Source organism: Otolemur garnettii, unplaced genomic scaffold, assembly GCF_000181295.1.
Source record: "Otolemur garnettii isolate 467f Iridium unplaced genomic scaffold, OtoGar3 scaffold00029, whole genome shotgun sequence".
Lineage (NCBI taxonomy): Eukaryota > Metazoa > Chordata > Mammalia > Primates > Galagidae > Otolemur > Otolemur garnettii.
This window is the reverse complement of record NW_003852424.1, coordinates 8330833-8346548: the sequence shown is the minus strand read 5'-3', so window position 1 is coordinate 8346548 and position 15716 is coordinate 8330833. Positions and strand designations below refer to the sequence as shown.

Sequence of the window (15716 nt, the reverse complement as noted above, 5' to 3'; positions counted from 1 at the left end):
ACAAGCAACAAGGCCAGGAATGGCAAGTGGGTCTGTCTGCATTCCAACCCTTTATCCCACCACACTCAGCACCACCCAGCTGGCTTTCTCACAAACTCTGGAATAGTTCATTCACAACACGCTTAGCTACTCACAGCAGGACACCTACTCACAACACACCATGCTGGATCAACCACTGAATTGCTAAAACCGGAGACCCTGGGCCACCTGCTTTGCCAACAGGCACCCGAGAGTTGTTGCATTCCCATCAACTTAACTCATCAAAAAATCTGTATCTGGGAACATAGAGCTTGCTGGGGGACCAACCAACTAAAGTTAACGGGAAATAACTGCAACTTTTGAGGCACTTTACCAGGAAAGCCACATCCAGGTACTTTTGAACCAAAAACTCATGACACAACCACCCAGAATGGTTGCCAGCAATGATGGAAATGAAAACAAATGCTATTTTCACAAGTTGCATGCTTTGTACACTGAGTGTACAAGTGTTTTTGAATTCTCTGGTCAACAAAAACAAGAAATTCTGCCACTGCCAGGCTGGAGGTGAACAATAGCCCCATCTGTCAACAGGGGCAGCCCAGGGCCTCGTAGAGCAGACCCCTCTCCTGCACTGATGGTGCTGGGACAGTTGCCACCAGGTCTCTGGAGATTGCCCCTTATCCTCAAAATGTTAGACCTTTTATTTGCAGAAGACCTCATCTGAGCATGCAGGAGCCCAGGGAGACTATGTTGAACCTCTGGACCTGCAAATGCAGGGCGCTGCTACAGGAGGAGTGTGCGGCGGTGCCAGGCAGCTGGGGAGTTGGCAGCTACTGCCCTCCTTCTTCCCCTCTTGAGGAAGTGGCAACGCCAAGGGGCCAATCTCTTTAAATGCCTTCAGCTACCAGGTCTCAGCAGCACATTTGGGGCACTGGTGCACCCCATGCCCTCCCTTCCCTCTGGAACCTGCTCTTGGAGGTTATTAAAGAATCTCACTGAAGGGGATAGCCATGGGACATGAGCTAAACTTATGGCTTCATCAGTGCCCCTTTGGGGATAACGTGCCCACAGCCTTACAAAGTATTTTGCAATGACACCCGATCCTTCCCCCACCCGCACATGCTCTGAGATAACCACACAACTGGTACTTTTAAAATAGCAAATGCATGCAGCAAAGGGAAGGGCTTTGACAGCACAGACTGTCCTTCCATGGTGGCCTCCTGCAACTGTCCTGCAGCACACCAGAGAAGGCAGGCTTCCTCTGCGCAGGGAGCACGGTGCGGATGGACCCCCAGGGGAATCCTCACAACTGAAAGGCAAGTCACAAGACCGTCTTCCTGTCATTAGCAGCCCCTGATGCCTCGGGAACACACTCCTGACCCGCAGGTGGCTCATCTGAACAGGCCAACCTGGCAGGATGACAGCGGGAAGATCACACACCTCTGAAAGGACTAAGAGGACAGGAAGCTCCTCCTTGGGGGCCTCTTAGGTGCTGGCACTCATAGAAAGGGTAAACCAGGCCAGACAGGACACGACACATTGGCCGTTTTTGACGTGACTGGTTCGGTGTTCTCTGGAGATGCCCCCAAGATCCTCCAAAAACAATTAGGGCTCAGTGTCTCCTAATCCAACAGCCGGCTTCCAGGATGTAAGCCCACAAATGCATATGTAAAAATCGCATTCCCCCCACCACCATCTCATTTTCAAGCCTTTTGAATCCCCAGGAACCACACACCCCCGTGGGTCTCCCACCCTCCTCCACAGCCTGTGTCCAGGTTGCTGACGGCATCACATAAGGCACCTGGTGCCTCCATAACAGAAAACATCCAAACCCAGTGCACACGTGTGGTTTGGGTCTAAAAGGTTTTTATTTGAGAGGCTGTAGAACTGAAGTTCCTCCAAGGATGTGGAAGGTCGTTCTCAGCGGTGGCTGCTTCTGCCAGGACCAGTAGCCGGTGAACACCTGGCAGGCAGAGCCCGGTGTTTACACATAAGGCAGAAGAATCCGGCTTTTCTCTACAACTCAGCTGCAGTTGTCAAAAAACAAGCACAAGCCAGCAGTTCCAGTTCAAAGGTTGAGAGGGCGCGAAGCTGCTGGGTGGCCAGGCTGCCCTGAGTCACCACTGTGGCCAAGAGGGCTCAGGAGGGGGATTAAAGCAACCGGAGCTGCAGTTCTGTTTCCATTTCCCAGCCCTCTGGCAAACGGAAGGGGGGAAAGGAGAAGAAAAGTCATCAGAGAAGGTGAAGTATGGGGGAGCAGAGGGGCAGCCAGTGCTCCCTACGGCCCCGTGACACAGGGCTGCACATTGCTGCCTGCAGCGGCCTTCCCAGGCGTGCCCTCTGTCCTGCAGACGCAAGCTGCCTTCCTCACAGGTGGGGGCCCCGGAATGCCTGTACCCAGGTAAGCCTTGGAAACCAGGGGACCCCTGGCATCCGGGCAGCCCCGTGTCACGCATCCCTACTATTCTTGGGAAACTAAAGAACCAGAAAGTAGAGGTAAGTCTGGAAAGGCTGGAGTCTTCATCCAAAACAGCAGAGCAGGATGACAAACAGGCAAATACACAAACCCTGGAGCAATGTCAGAAAGGAAAGGGGGAGGATAAAAAAATAAAAGACACCTTTCTAGAGAAAAGAGACTCCCAGGGTCTCAAAGGCACTGCTAATAGACCAGCAGAAGCACACACACCATTCATTGCAGCAAATAACCTCAGCCCTGGGAGCACAGCTGAACAGGAGGCTGCTATCAACCTGAGGAGTTTCCAGAAGCCAACAGACTTCTGGCTAACACCATAGATGAGCCCTCACTTCTCAGAGATGGGCGACTGACCCGGACCCTGACCCCACATCTGTGGGAGGGGTGTTCCTGTAGAGGGCCCCTGGGCCCAGCCCTGACTGACTTCAAATCCTGTTTCTGTTTTTTTTTTTTTTCAGCCAACCAAATCATCACTCATTTAAATTACTTTTTTTTGTTTGTTTTAAATTAAATTTCTAGAACAAATAACACAGAACTTCAACAGAGCAGAGAAACACCAAAAAAGCACAAAGGATGTCGTTACTAACCAAAAGCTGCCTGGAGCTTTCCTTTCCCTTCAGAGAAGGAGAAACTATTTCGTAGGTATACACGCTATGCATGCACACCGGGACACACACACACACACACACACACACACACGTCTTTCCCTGATACTGGAAATTCTTTGTGAACTAGCCATGGCTATTTCTGCTGAACCCTTTACAAACGAAAAAAAAAAAAAAGGAACGAAAAGGACTCATACCTTGTCCAGTTCTGGAAGGGGCTGACTAGCTCTGAGAACTTCGACTTTGAACTTTAACACGGACATCACCAAAATAAGACCAGGAGGACCTGGCCAGGCTACAAAGACACCACGGGGACAGACAAGGTCTAACACAGAGATCCAGGAGGAAGAATTTCAGAAACCCTACACGCACGGCTGGAGATCCTTCAGGCTTTCTTAAACTCTTGTTCCTCCTGCTCTCTTACTACTGTCAGCAGTTGCTTTAAAAACATTTTTTTTAATCAATGTGTCTACCCTTCACTGCTTAGCAAGACAAGAAAACCTGTCAAAAGGGGGAGAAGAAATGGTGACACTTTAAAGGGGCACCCACAGGGTGGCAGAAATGACTCTCATGTGGTGATCTGGAAACAAGCTTGATGGTGACACTCTGAGCAGATGTCCAACACGCAGCATGGAGCCAGAGTTGTATAAGTAATGTGTGTTTTGGTTTCAACAGCTCGGACGGGAGAGAGCTTCCAGATCCTTCACACCCAGGCTGCAGCTGGCCAACTTTCCACAGGATGCCAACATGCTGGCAGGCAGGTTTTACCTAAAAGGAAGGGAAGAACAGGAGTCAGCGCCTTTCATCAGGGCCCCATCTAACATCTCCATCGCTTGTCTTTTCAGCCCTTGAAAACTCAGCACAGCCCAGCCACAGGACCTTTGAGCATGCTGTTTAGAAACCACACCCACTCTTCTGACTGAGCCCTTGCCTTCCCCAGCCCCCCACAGCAACCCACTCATACACAACCTATTTTCTCTCTACATATCCCTGTCTCAGCACTTGTACAGGTGTTTACACCAGGTGATCAGAAAAGCTTTCTTATAAAGGTCTAGCAGTAACTATTTTAAACTTTGCAGGTCCTGCAGTCTCCGTGGCAACTACTCAATCCTGCTGTCACAGTGGAGAAGCCGCCACAGACAGTACAGAAATGCTTGAGTGTGGCTGTTTTCCAATAAAACTTTATTTGTGGACACTGAAATGTGAATTGCGTATGTCTTTTTCACCACATAACACTGCATTCTTCTGTTGATTCTTTTTCAACCATTAAAATGTAAAAATCATTCTTGGCACCTAATGAGCCATCTGAAGACATGCAGTGGGCTAGATTTGGCCCACAGGTCATAGTTTGCTGACCCCTGGCTTATGCAATTAGTGTCTGTCTCTTGCTCAGGGAAAATCCATGTCTGAGCTTGCTCACCTTCAAACGCCAGCACCAAACATGAGGGGGATGAGAAGTACACGTGCAATGCCTTAAAGTTTACAAACTGTTTCTATGCAAGGCATCGTGAAGAGGAGTCCAATCATTTTTTTCTCTGCAGCACACTGGAATAAGAGTTGTCTTGGGCCACACATTAAATACACAAACACTAATAAAAGCTGATGAGGAAAAAAAAAAGGTTCATGCATACTTTTCATGGTATCTGACACCACAGATAAACAGAAAAAGTCCTCACAAAATCAGCATGCAGCCCACACAAGTTAGACACCCCTGCAGGGACTTGGCAAAGGACGGAAAATCTGGCCAGTTAAAGCTGCCCCTGTCATCTATTCACTTTTAGTTATGGACATGTTATAATCATAAATGTGAAAATAATGGGGTTTGAATCGAACTTATTAAGTAACTTTTTTTCATAATATCACATGACCCCAAATATAAATATTATATCTGGTAGTTATTTACTAAAAGATGTAAACATCCTATTTTTAAGAAATAGATACTCGGCTCGGCGCCTGTGGCTCAAGTGGCTAAGGAGCCAGCCACATACACCTAAGGTGGCAGATTCGAATCCCCAGCGCGGGCCCGCCAAACAACAATAATGGCTGCAACCAAAAAATGGCCAGGCGTTGTGGCCGGCGTCTGTAGTCCCAGCTACTTGGGAGGCTGAGACAGGAGACTCGCTTGAGCCCAGGAGTTGGAGGTTGCTGTGAGCGTGATGCCATGGCACTCTACCCAGGGGGACAGCTTGAGGCTCCATCTCAAAAAAAAAGAAAGAAATAGATACTCAAAATTTTTAGGCCATGATATATGTAACTTGCCCTTGAATGGCTCAGAAAGAATCAGCACACACAGACACACGGCAAGCCTAAGGCGAGTGGGGCAAAACGTCAACAGGAAAATCTGGGTAAACGGGTACGAGGGTGTTCCCTGCACTATTTGTATTTTCACACTGTTTGAAATTTGTTCCCAAATAGTTGTTTAAAGGGAAATCAATATGGCTATCCTCATATTAGCCACTAAGGTCCCCTATTCAACATTCTAAAGGAAAGAATAGCCCACCAGCAGCCAGGCTGCCCAGGATGGCTTCCTCACAGCACCCATCAACCCATCTTCTGAAGGAGGGGGTGCGGCTAGTCACCCACCTCCAGCCATCATCTGGGAGTCCGAGCATTTGCCCCCCCACACACTGACAAAGGGACAGGGACCCCAAATGTTAAGACTCCCTCAGGCTGCCCAGTGCATTCCACTACAAGTTCAACGCCAAGGACAAGGGTAGGGGTAAGGGGACCAGGAAGGAGTGGTAAAGCTTTCAAAGTCCAAACCAAGATCCGAACTAGAGGGAAGGGAACTGACACTCATGGCTACACCAGAACAGAATGGGAAGGCACAAAGGAGCCACCCGCAGTGTCAGCAGCGATAATAAGGCCTGTCCCATGAGCTCATGGAAAATTTGCCTCTGGTGACACTGCACCTTCTGGAGGATCCCTTACCTGGCTCTCTACCCTTATCCCATCCAGTGGGTGGCCATTTACAACCCTCTGCTTTTGTAAACACAGGGTGGAAAACAATGGGGCAGAGAGGAAGCCCCAGGAGCACCTCCTAATGCCCCTTCTGCAGCGGCACTATCTCCAAGGCTGCTACTGGAAGAAGGGAAAGGACAGATCTTTCACGCACCTCCATGGGGAGCAGTCTGCGCTTGCACACACAAACAGCATCCACTGAGTTCAGCCCAGGGCTACTGGCTCTCTGTTTGGCCACATCCCAAGTCTGAGCAGTCCTGGTGTCCCTAGTTGGGTCTACAGGCTCTATGGGGTGACTGACACCCAGGAACAATGACATGGGGACAGGCTGTCTGTAGTAGAGGCTAGCTCTGAGGTCCTGGCTCTCTCAATATCACCTGGCTGTCTCCTGAGTCCACCTTGAGTCCTGAAGCTTTGGGGTCCCCAGGATGGTCCTGGGGGGCAGAAGCTCAAGGCTGCAGCCCACCCAGTACTGCTACCTGGGTTAAGCTTCCCCGTCTGCACCTGCTATGACTTCTCCCTGAAACACCCTCATGCCTGTCTGCCCCCCAAGACACCTGGGCTCACTTCCTGGTCCTCTCAAACTTCACTTACCCTGGGAAGAACTTCCTGCCCACCCCTGGCTGCCCACGGCATCCTGTTCTTCGCTCTGTTAGGACCCTTGCCAGGTAGTCTTAGAAGTGGCCGAGTTCCTGGCTGTCTTCTGCTCTGGACACGGTTCACAAGCTAGACACATGGCAAGGGTGGTGAGTGACTCTGAGAGACCTCCATCAGGCCCCTGCTCATCCCCCAACTTCAGAAAGACCATCAGTGCTGACTGCTCCCCCTCCCCTGCCAAATCTCCAGAAGAACTAAAGCCATATCTGGCTGCCATGACCCAGGCTCATCCAGATCCCAACTGTCATGCACACCGATGCTGGGTTGTAGGACAAGGGGAATAACGTGCCCCGACTGGTAACAGTCCTACATTGTATGAGCAGCTTGCCTGGCAGGTGAAAACAGTCCTCAACACAGGAGCACCTGCCTCGGCATCTGTCAGTGGCGTGCAGCACCCCAGGAGCTGACCTCTTCATGCAGCACACAAGGACGCCCCGGGAAGAGGCACAGTGGCCTCAGGAATGAATGACAGAGAAGCCAGAGGGAGGAAGCCTGGCCCCATCTGTGAGTACGCTGAGATGGACAGGCATGAGGACACCCCCGGCATGTGTCAGGAGAGCCCCCCCCAGCCCTACTGCTTACATCCCAGGACACACAGGAAAAGAATATACGAAGAAATTGCCTTGCTTTTGCAAAAGTGCTGACACTCAGCATTATCTGTGGGTTGTTGTTTTTTTTTTTTTTTTTTTTGAGGGAGGTGTTTTGTTTGTGCCTTATTCTTCTGCAGCACTATAACTGTACAGAGAAAACTGAGTAGGTCAGATTCACTTAGAAGGAAGTTTTCGTTGCCACACAAATTCCCGCAGCAACACCACATATGTAGGCTCCATCCTACAGACATAAAACCCAGGGAGTGTCAGGTGCCCAGGCTTGGAGCATGACACCTTAACTGAGGACTGCCCACTGACTGCCACTACTGCTTTCCACAGGAACAAAATGTGCCATGAGGGGGCCATGTCTGACATGAGCTCTGCACTCTGCAAGGAAGAGAGCTGGCAGATCAGTATTCAAACTGGCGTGGGGATGGCTTCTGATGCCGGCTCAGGCCCAAGCAGGTGCCCTGACTCTCACGGGGGAGCCCGCAGGCCCGTTCTGGTTTCTTCCAGCTCAGGAGCTCACGGCACCTAACGTTTCCATTCCCACACTCACCCCAACTGTCCACTTGCTAGACGAAGTACGGAGGGGAGGTAAGGGCCTTCTGAGCCCAGCCATTCAGGGGTGCTTAGTAAGTAGAAGCAACCCCAAGAAGTCACTGCCCTGAGTGTGCTTAGCAACTGCCACGAGGGCGCCCCTGTGACTGGGAGCTGTGGCGTTTACTCTCACTCCCAGCTTACCCTGAAGGGGCCTCTTGCTACAACCTACACAGAATGCCCTTTGTCCCCAAGACAAGATGCCAGGCACAGGCCTCGGTGCTGCAGTGGAAACCTCATCCATTTCTAATTACGTTCCTGCAGGAAGCCCTGTCCACAAGAGGGCGGGAGGCAGGTGTTTCCAGAATGCATGTCCACAGCCCTTTGGGGCCACATCTTCTCCACGCATAAGAAGTGGGGCACAGAGGCCCTTCCCCTTGGCAAGGAAGCAGGACTGGCAGGAGCAGCAGTGCCTTCTCCCCTTTGGGCTGTGCTTGTCACAGCTGCCGGCCACCTGCCACACAAGCAGAAGGAAGTGCCAGCATCTGCCTCATCTCAGGGGACACCTAGAGGGTGGAACAAAGTCTCCTATAGTAAACCAGGGACACACAGAGGCCCAGAGCATCCATGCAACTGCACACTACGCCAACCAAGCTCACAGCACATGCAACCAAATCCAAACACCTCTTGAAAGATGGAAGCACTTCAAAACCCCAGGGTTCTCTATGCTCCATTTAGCAATCCTTTCTCCCTTCTAATTAGCCTTTTTAAAAACAGAATTAGAATTGGAAACTCCTATCTACAGACTCCCCTTTCCCACTCCCCACTCCCTTCTCTCCACTGGCCCAGAGGTCCTGTCTGTTACCCTGCCTGCCTTCCTCCTTGGTGTTTCCTACCTGGCTGATAGGTGCAGGCTCCAGGTCACGAGATGTTATCAGAAAGTTACACGTGTAACAATAACAGGCAGGTTACTGCCTTACAACCCTGGTGCCGAAAACATGATTTTCCTCTTTCCGCTCAATCATAAAATAACCCAAAGTCATGACTCAGCCACATCCGATTTAAATGTAGTCTGTTTTCTAATACGGATCAAAAAAATTGGGTTGGGCTACGTCCAAATAGAAAAAACAAATACCTGTGAACAAATGAGCCAAGTGGAGACAGAGAAGTTCCCAAGAACACTAAACAGAACATAAAACGGGGCTTAAGTTTTTGGTTCTTTCATACTTATTGACCTGAAAAGGTCAATGTCAGACATTGTTCAGGAGGGAACACATTCCAAACCAGCATGTGTCACACAGCCCCCACTGCTATAAAATGGAAGTTCCACGGATACATACCCACACACACTCTCAAGGTCAATGTTGAGTAGCAAGATAATAGGTCACTCTTCCTGCTTCTTATCTGTGATTTCCGTAACATACATTACATCTGTGACAAGAAAAGCTATTCCTGCTCAGTTTTCCTAAGTGGTCGGCTGCCTTTAGGCCCCGAGGAAGGGAGAGGTCTTCTGTCAGCAACTCCCTCCGTGTTCACACACATCCCGATTTTATTTCCACCATAAAACAGCACACGCTTCTAAAGGGAGCTCTTCAGAATGCACAGGGAGACAGGGCAGTGCCCAACAACGACAGGGAAAGTCTGTGGGAGGCAGACCAAGTCACAGAACAAATGTTTATAAAGGGAAGGCTGAACATGAATCAGCAGACTATTTGATGGAGGAAGTTTAGAAAGAAACAACAAAACATGCCCAAAGAAAGCTAGAGAAGGGGAAGCAGACATCAAGTAAAAACTGAAAATGATAGCAGAGAGGAGCAAATAAGCCAAGAGTTGGTTCTCCAAGTGTGCTGATAAACTCCCAGGAGGACTGATCAAGGAAAAGTAGAAAAGGCAAAAATAATCAGTATTAAGAAATGATCTACAGGCTGGGCGCGGTGGCTCACACCTGTAATCCTAGCATTCTGGGAGGCGGAGGTGGGTAGACTGCTTGAACGCAGGAGTTTGAGACCAGCCTGAGCCAGAGTGAAATCCTATCTCTACTAAGAATAGAAAAACTAGCCAGGTATAGAGGCAGGCACCTATCTTCCCAGCTACTTGGGAGGCTGGGCAGGTGCATTGCTTGAGCCCAAGAGTTTGAGGTTGCTGTGACCCCACAGCACTCTACTTAGGGTTACAGAGTGAGACTCTGCCTCAAAGAAAAAAAAACTGATCTACAGAGGCAACGTGGTTCCAATCAAAATCCCAACTGTTGTTTTGTTAAATGTGAAAAACTGATGTATGTAGAAGGACCCAAAGGCAAGGCCAGCCCCGGCTATGCTGCAGAATCCATCAGGGCAGGTGGAGAAGGCGTGCCTTCCCAGCCATGCACAAGCCATGAAACAAGGGGAACTCAGACTGGGACCCTGGTTTTGGTTCCACTTTCACTGCTACCAGGACCTTAGCCAAGCGACTCCCCTCTCCCTCGGCCTTCGAGCCCTCATCTCAAAACTATGCTCACCCCACCTCTTCCACTGAGAATCTCACATTTTCAAAGTCCATCCCAAAAGGACCTGAAGACCCACACTATAGCCCCGAAGTCACAAAGCCATTCTGACTTTCCTGGAGACCACCTTTAGGAAACACACTTGTCTTCAGAGCTAATGAGCAATTGCATCCAAGCAGGTACCCCGTCCACCCAGGTCCTTGGCTGTGTATATTAGTGAAGCTGAAAGAGATTCGGGTGCAGTAGTGTGCACTGGCTGCTGCTCCAGCCAGACCCCACACAGCCTGCGCAGGACTGGCTCAAAGTTCAACACTCCTCTTCTTATCTGAGAAAGTAGAGAATATACATGTCTCTGCCAGATTTCCAGGCGTTACATGTTCCGTAAAGGGCTCAGAGCAGGTCCCTCCACATACAGAGGGACCCAACATGCCCCAAGACCCAACACGAAACCAAAAACCAAGAACACAAAGACGCCAACACCTGGCCTAGAGGCGCTTCCAAAAGTGAACAAACCCTCCCACCAGCCGAACGTGGAAGCCTCTGCGTGCACCCCGCACCTGTATTTGATATCAAACACTGTGGAATCCTCATCCTCATCGTCCTCTTCGTTCAGCGGGGCCATTTCCACTCTCTCGGCCGGGGTGGTGATGATGTCATACTTGCGGGTCTTCTTCAGCCTCTTCCCGGACCTGGAAAAGGAGAGCACAGTCGTGAGAACACAGCTTGGAGAGAAAGAGCCCCTGAGCCCAAGCCTCAGAGGAAACGATACTGCTTGGTGGATGAGGCTCAGTGAGTTACCCTCCTCCCCTCCCATCTAGGAGCACGGTGATCCTCAGGGAAGGAAACCACACTGCGCCTCCAGCCTGGCTGCTCGCGGGAGACCTGGTTAACACCCTGGCTGTCCCACTGACAGCCAAGTCCTTCTCACCCGTTACAGTCCTCACTCCTAAAACAGAGGTACCTGCTCGGGCACCAACAAAAACTCGATAATCAAGATAAATGATATATGACAGCAATATTCTTTTTTTTTTTTGAGACAGAGTCTCACTCTGTCACCCTGGGTAGAGTGTCACAGGGCATCATAGCTTAGAGCAACTCAAACTCTTGGGCTCAAGCAATCCTCCTGCCTCAGCGTCCCAAGTATCTAGGACTACAGGAACCACAACACCTGGTTAGTTTTCTGTTCTTAATGGTGATGGGGTCTCACTCTTGTTCAAGCTGGTCTTGAACTCCTGAGCAATCCTCCTGCCTCTCAAGTAGCTGGGACGACAGGCACCTACCACTACACTCAGCTAGTTTTTCTGTTCTTAATAGAAAAGAAGTCTCGCTCTTGCTCAGGCTGGTCTTGAACTCCTAAGCAAACCACCCACCTTGGCCTCCCAAAAATGCTAGAATTACAGGGGTGAGCCACTACACCTGGCCAACAGCAATATTTTTAAAAGGCAAAATTCCTATGAAAAATAAAATCCACAGTGAACAAAAGATCCAGATGTTCAATGACGACAGATGTATCACAGCCCAGCAGGTGAAAGCACCACTCTCTGGGGCATCCAAGGGGCATCTGGGTCAGAGCCTGGGCACTTTCTACTTGTGTGATCAGGGAAGGTCGGTTCATCTCCCTGAGCCTCCGTCTCCTCCCAAATGAACAGTGAACAGGAACAGTGAACAGGAACAGCCTCGCTCACCGGTGAGGGAGGACACGCAAGGCGATGGACCTAACGAGCTTGCACACAGGAGGCTCTTGGCAGATGCTGCTGTTCGTAGTGATAATAAATAGACATTCAATATACCGCAACCTTCCTCCTACAACAAGACCTCGTGAAAATGAGTCAATTTTGCCTCTGTGATGAGGAAAATGGTCAGAACACTACATTTTTGCCTGGGGGTAGTGGAGAATCACCATGGCCCTCAGAAAAAATGCTGAGACGGGCCACTCCTTCTCCAGCATGACTCCATGTGAGGGCTGCGATACTTAGCAGGACAGGGCTGGGAAGTTTATGATGCCGCTAGGGAATAACACTGTTACCATGATGACTGATGCGCTTTTCTTCTCTCCCTCCACTCTCTTGAACGGCTTCCTAACTGCTTTGTATTCTCTGGAGTCCCTCCTTTTAAAGAATATCTGATACTGTCTATGGGAAACCAGCCAACCCAAAAAGTTGTAAATGGGTCATTGAAGAATCACATTCTCCACACATTCTTCCTACAGACAGTAAGCTGATCTCAAATGGAGACTACATCGAAGACACACGTGAGATCTCTGCCCTCAGCCCCGAGAAACTCTTCCGTAAGTTTGCACAATGAATGAAAACAGAACTTCACTTTTGGGCTTTCTACACATCTCTTAGCCATCGCAATTTGCTCTTGTCTTACCTAGTACAATTTACCAAAAATATGACTTACCATACTGTCATGTCATTTATACTAAAAACAACCTATTGCACCCACAGTACGACTCCTCGTGGTTCCTTGGGCAGAGAAAAGGGGGTAAAAGATGAGGAGAGAATGAGAAAACAGGCATAAAGTCTGATGATCTCCAAGCCTCGTCACAAAGCAAATTTTCCTTCCTGCTTTCATCACAGGAAAGCACATACACACACATACACACACAGAGGCACGGGTGTGACTCTAACTGGATTCTGGAGGAAGCATGGTGCAGATGCCATTCCTGGTGGTCAGAGGGCAAGGCAAAGGGGCATGACCAGTCACCTCGCCAGCAGCCCTGGGACAAGGGTATTTTGGAAGCAGGCTTTGTGTGGGACTATAAATGCTCACCTTATAAATACTGTTGGTCCCACATTCGCTCCATCAACAGACTCTTCTTCCCACCTCCCCCTAAAGGAGTAAAGTAAGTCCCTGCATTCTGCCTTAGATGATTTATAATCCCTGACCGATTCCATCTCTAGTACTGGATGGGGGAAAGTTAAGACCAGAAATGGCTCCAAATGCCACATGCAATCTGAGACAAAGCCACAAGAAAAAACACCCATCCTCAAGCCTCTGAGATGAAGGTTGAACCCCAATCTACACAGAGCCACATATCACACCTCTCCCAGGAAGATACCCCTAAATCTCCAGCCAGATGATTCACAGCTCTTTGGAGGGAATGCCTGCCTTTGCAAAGGGGCACGACGAGGCCATCCATTTCCAACACACACCCAAATGTTAGAAAAGGAGATGTCGGCTCAGTGCCTATAGCTCAACCGGCTAAGGCGCCAGCCACGTACACCTAAGGTGGCGGGTTCGAATCCCCAGCCCGGACCCGCCAGACAACGATGACGGCTGCAACCAAAAACAAAAAAATAGCCGGGCGTAGTGGCGGGCGCCTGTGGTCCCAGCTACTTGGGAGGCAGAGGCAGGAGACTCGCTTGAGCCCAGGAGTTGGAGGTTGCTGTGAGCTGTAATGCCACGGCACTCTGCCCAGGGGGACAGCTTGAGGCTCTGTCTCAAAAAAAAAAAAAAGAAAGAAAAGGAGATGTCCTGTGAGCCTGAGGGCCTGGAAAAGGTCCCTCCAGGCCCTCAAAAAGACTGACACCCAGAAGGTTCCAGCCTGAGGAATCTGTCCTGTTTGTGACTCTTTTTCAGGTATCTTGAAGCCTAGAAAATGTAATATCTGATTTGCAAACCTCATAGAGCCCTTGATTACCATGTCCCCAATAATAAGACACTGTCTTATATTTATTTTTTCTCAAGAAGACACACTAGGGCTTATTTTCAGGGGATGTCTTATTTTTATTAACTATAATACAACAATCTACATTTATTCAAATACAGTTAAGTCATCTTCTTCTGGAACCTGACAGGGGGAGCCAACCTTGTTGGTGGGGCTGGAGCTAGTGATATGTGAACTCCTTTCCCCTAGCTATTCACACATGCGCAATAGGATGCCTGCAACCACGGTTACCACACGGGCACCCACGTAAGTGCAAACGGCTCTGAGAAAGGAGCTATGGCAGATAAAAGGTATTCCCATCTTCCTTACTGCTCACACCCAAATGCAGGGCATGGCTATGCAGATACGCTGCATAGCCATGCCCATCACTAGGTCTTATTATCAGGGTAGGGCTTATATTTAACAAATGCATAGAAATCCTGCTAGGGCTTATTTTGGTGGTAGGTCTTATTTTTGGGGAAACACAGTAACTTAACACCTTGTTAGTTACTGGCTCTGGGGCAGCACTGGCCTGCTGACCCTGGGAGAAGGCTCCAGAGCTCTGGCTTCAGCCATGACTCATGGGAGTGGAATCCCATTACCTATTTCCCTCCTTCTCTATAATCTTATAGATTGTTTATAGTCTTTTTTTTTTTTTTGAGACAGAGCCTCAAGCTTTCCCCCTGGATAGAGTGCTGTGGCATCACAGCTCACAGCAACCACTAAGTCCTGGGCTCAAGCGAGTCTCCTGCCTCAGCCTCCCAAGTAGCTGGAACTACAGGTGCCTGCCACAACGCCTGGCTATTTTTTGGTTGCAGCCATCATTGTTTTTGGCAGACCCTGGCTGGATTCAAACCCGCCACCTTAGGTGTATATGGCTGGTGCCTTGGGCACTTGAGCCACAGGAGTGGAGCCTGTAGAGTCTTATGAAAATTAGCCTATTGGACTAAAATAAGCCCCTTGAACACCTAACCCAAGAACACTATGGCCTTAAACGCTTTCATACCAACCTCTCCAACCACACAACCTCAGGAAATGAATTTAAACCACAAGACTACACCAATGGTGTGATGGTCAACATTATGTGTCAACTTCACTGGGCCACAGAGTGCCCAGACTTTGGATCTCACCTTATTCTGTGAGGGTGTGTCTGGATGAGATTAACAGTTGAATATGAGGACTATGGGTTAAGTAGATGACCCTCCCTAATGTGGGTGGGCTTCAGCCAATGAGGTGAGGCCTGAATAGATCAAGAAGCCTGAGCCTCCCTCAAGGAAAAGGGAGAACTCTTTCTGCCTAATTGCCTTCAAGCTGGGACATGAGGTCCCTCCCCCCCACCCCCCACCCCCTACCCCCGGCCTTTGGGTTCAAACTGAAGTATTAATCCGTTGTGTCTTCCCTAGAGCTCCCTAGGACTCTTTGCCTCATAGAAACAAAGAACCGCATGCATAAAATGCATTGGTACCAGGAACATGAAATTTTTGCTTAGGGCGACCTAAGCCTGTGAGGGGGCTTTCTAAGACTCCACCACACGAGACTGACTCTGAGCACGGGGCCTGAGGAAAAAGCAAAGACAACCACTACCATGGAGAATCTGATGTCACCTGGTCTCCTTATGGGCAGCGGTCAGCCAATAAACAGAGCCCTCACCTGATATGCCTTAAGGACAATATACCTGGTTCTAGAAAAAACCTAGGTCTGGAGTTAGACTTGGATTCACAAGCCAGCGTTCCTGCCTACGCAGGTGTCCCCTCCACTGCATGTGTGTGTGGCGGGG

At 49.6% G+C, this 15716-nt stretch overlaps 1 protein-coding gene across 1 annotated transcript in view; it reads right to left on the bottom strand.

Annotated features, from left to right (window-relative positions):
* Positions 1–3493: 3493 nt before the first annotated feature.
* FAM174B (family with sequence similarity 174 member B) overlaps positions 3494–15716 on the bottom strand; it is a 24237-nt gene continuing 12014 nt past the window's right edge. Inside the window, exons 2-3 of the mRNA XM_003788816.3 lie at positions 10845–10976; positions 3494–3825 (exon numbers count right to left, since the gene is read on the bottom strand). Coding sequence (XP_003788864.2) covers positions 3822–3825; positions 10845–10976 — 136 coding nt within the window. The 3' untranslated portion in view covers positions 3494–3821. The remainder of the gene's footprint in view (positions 3826–10844; positions 10977–15716) is intronic.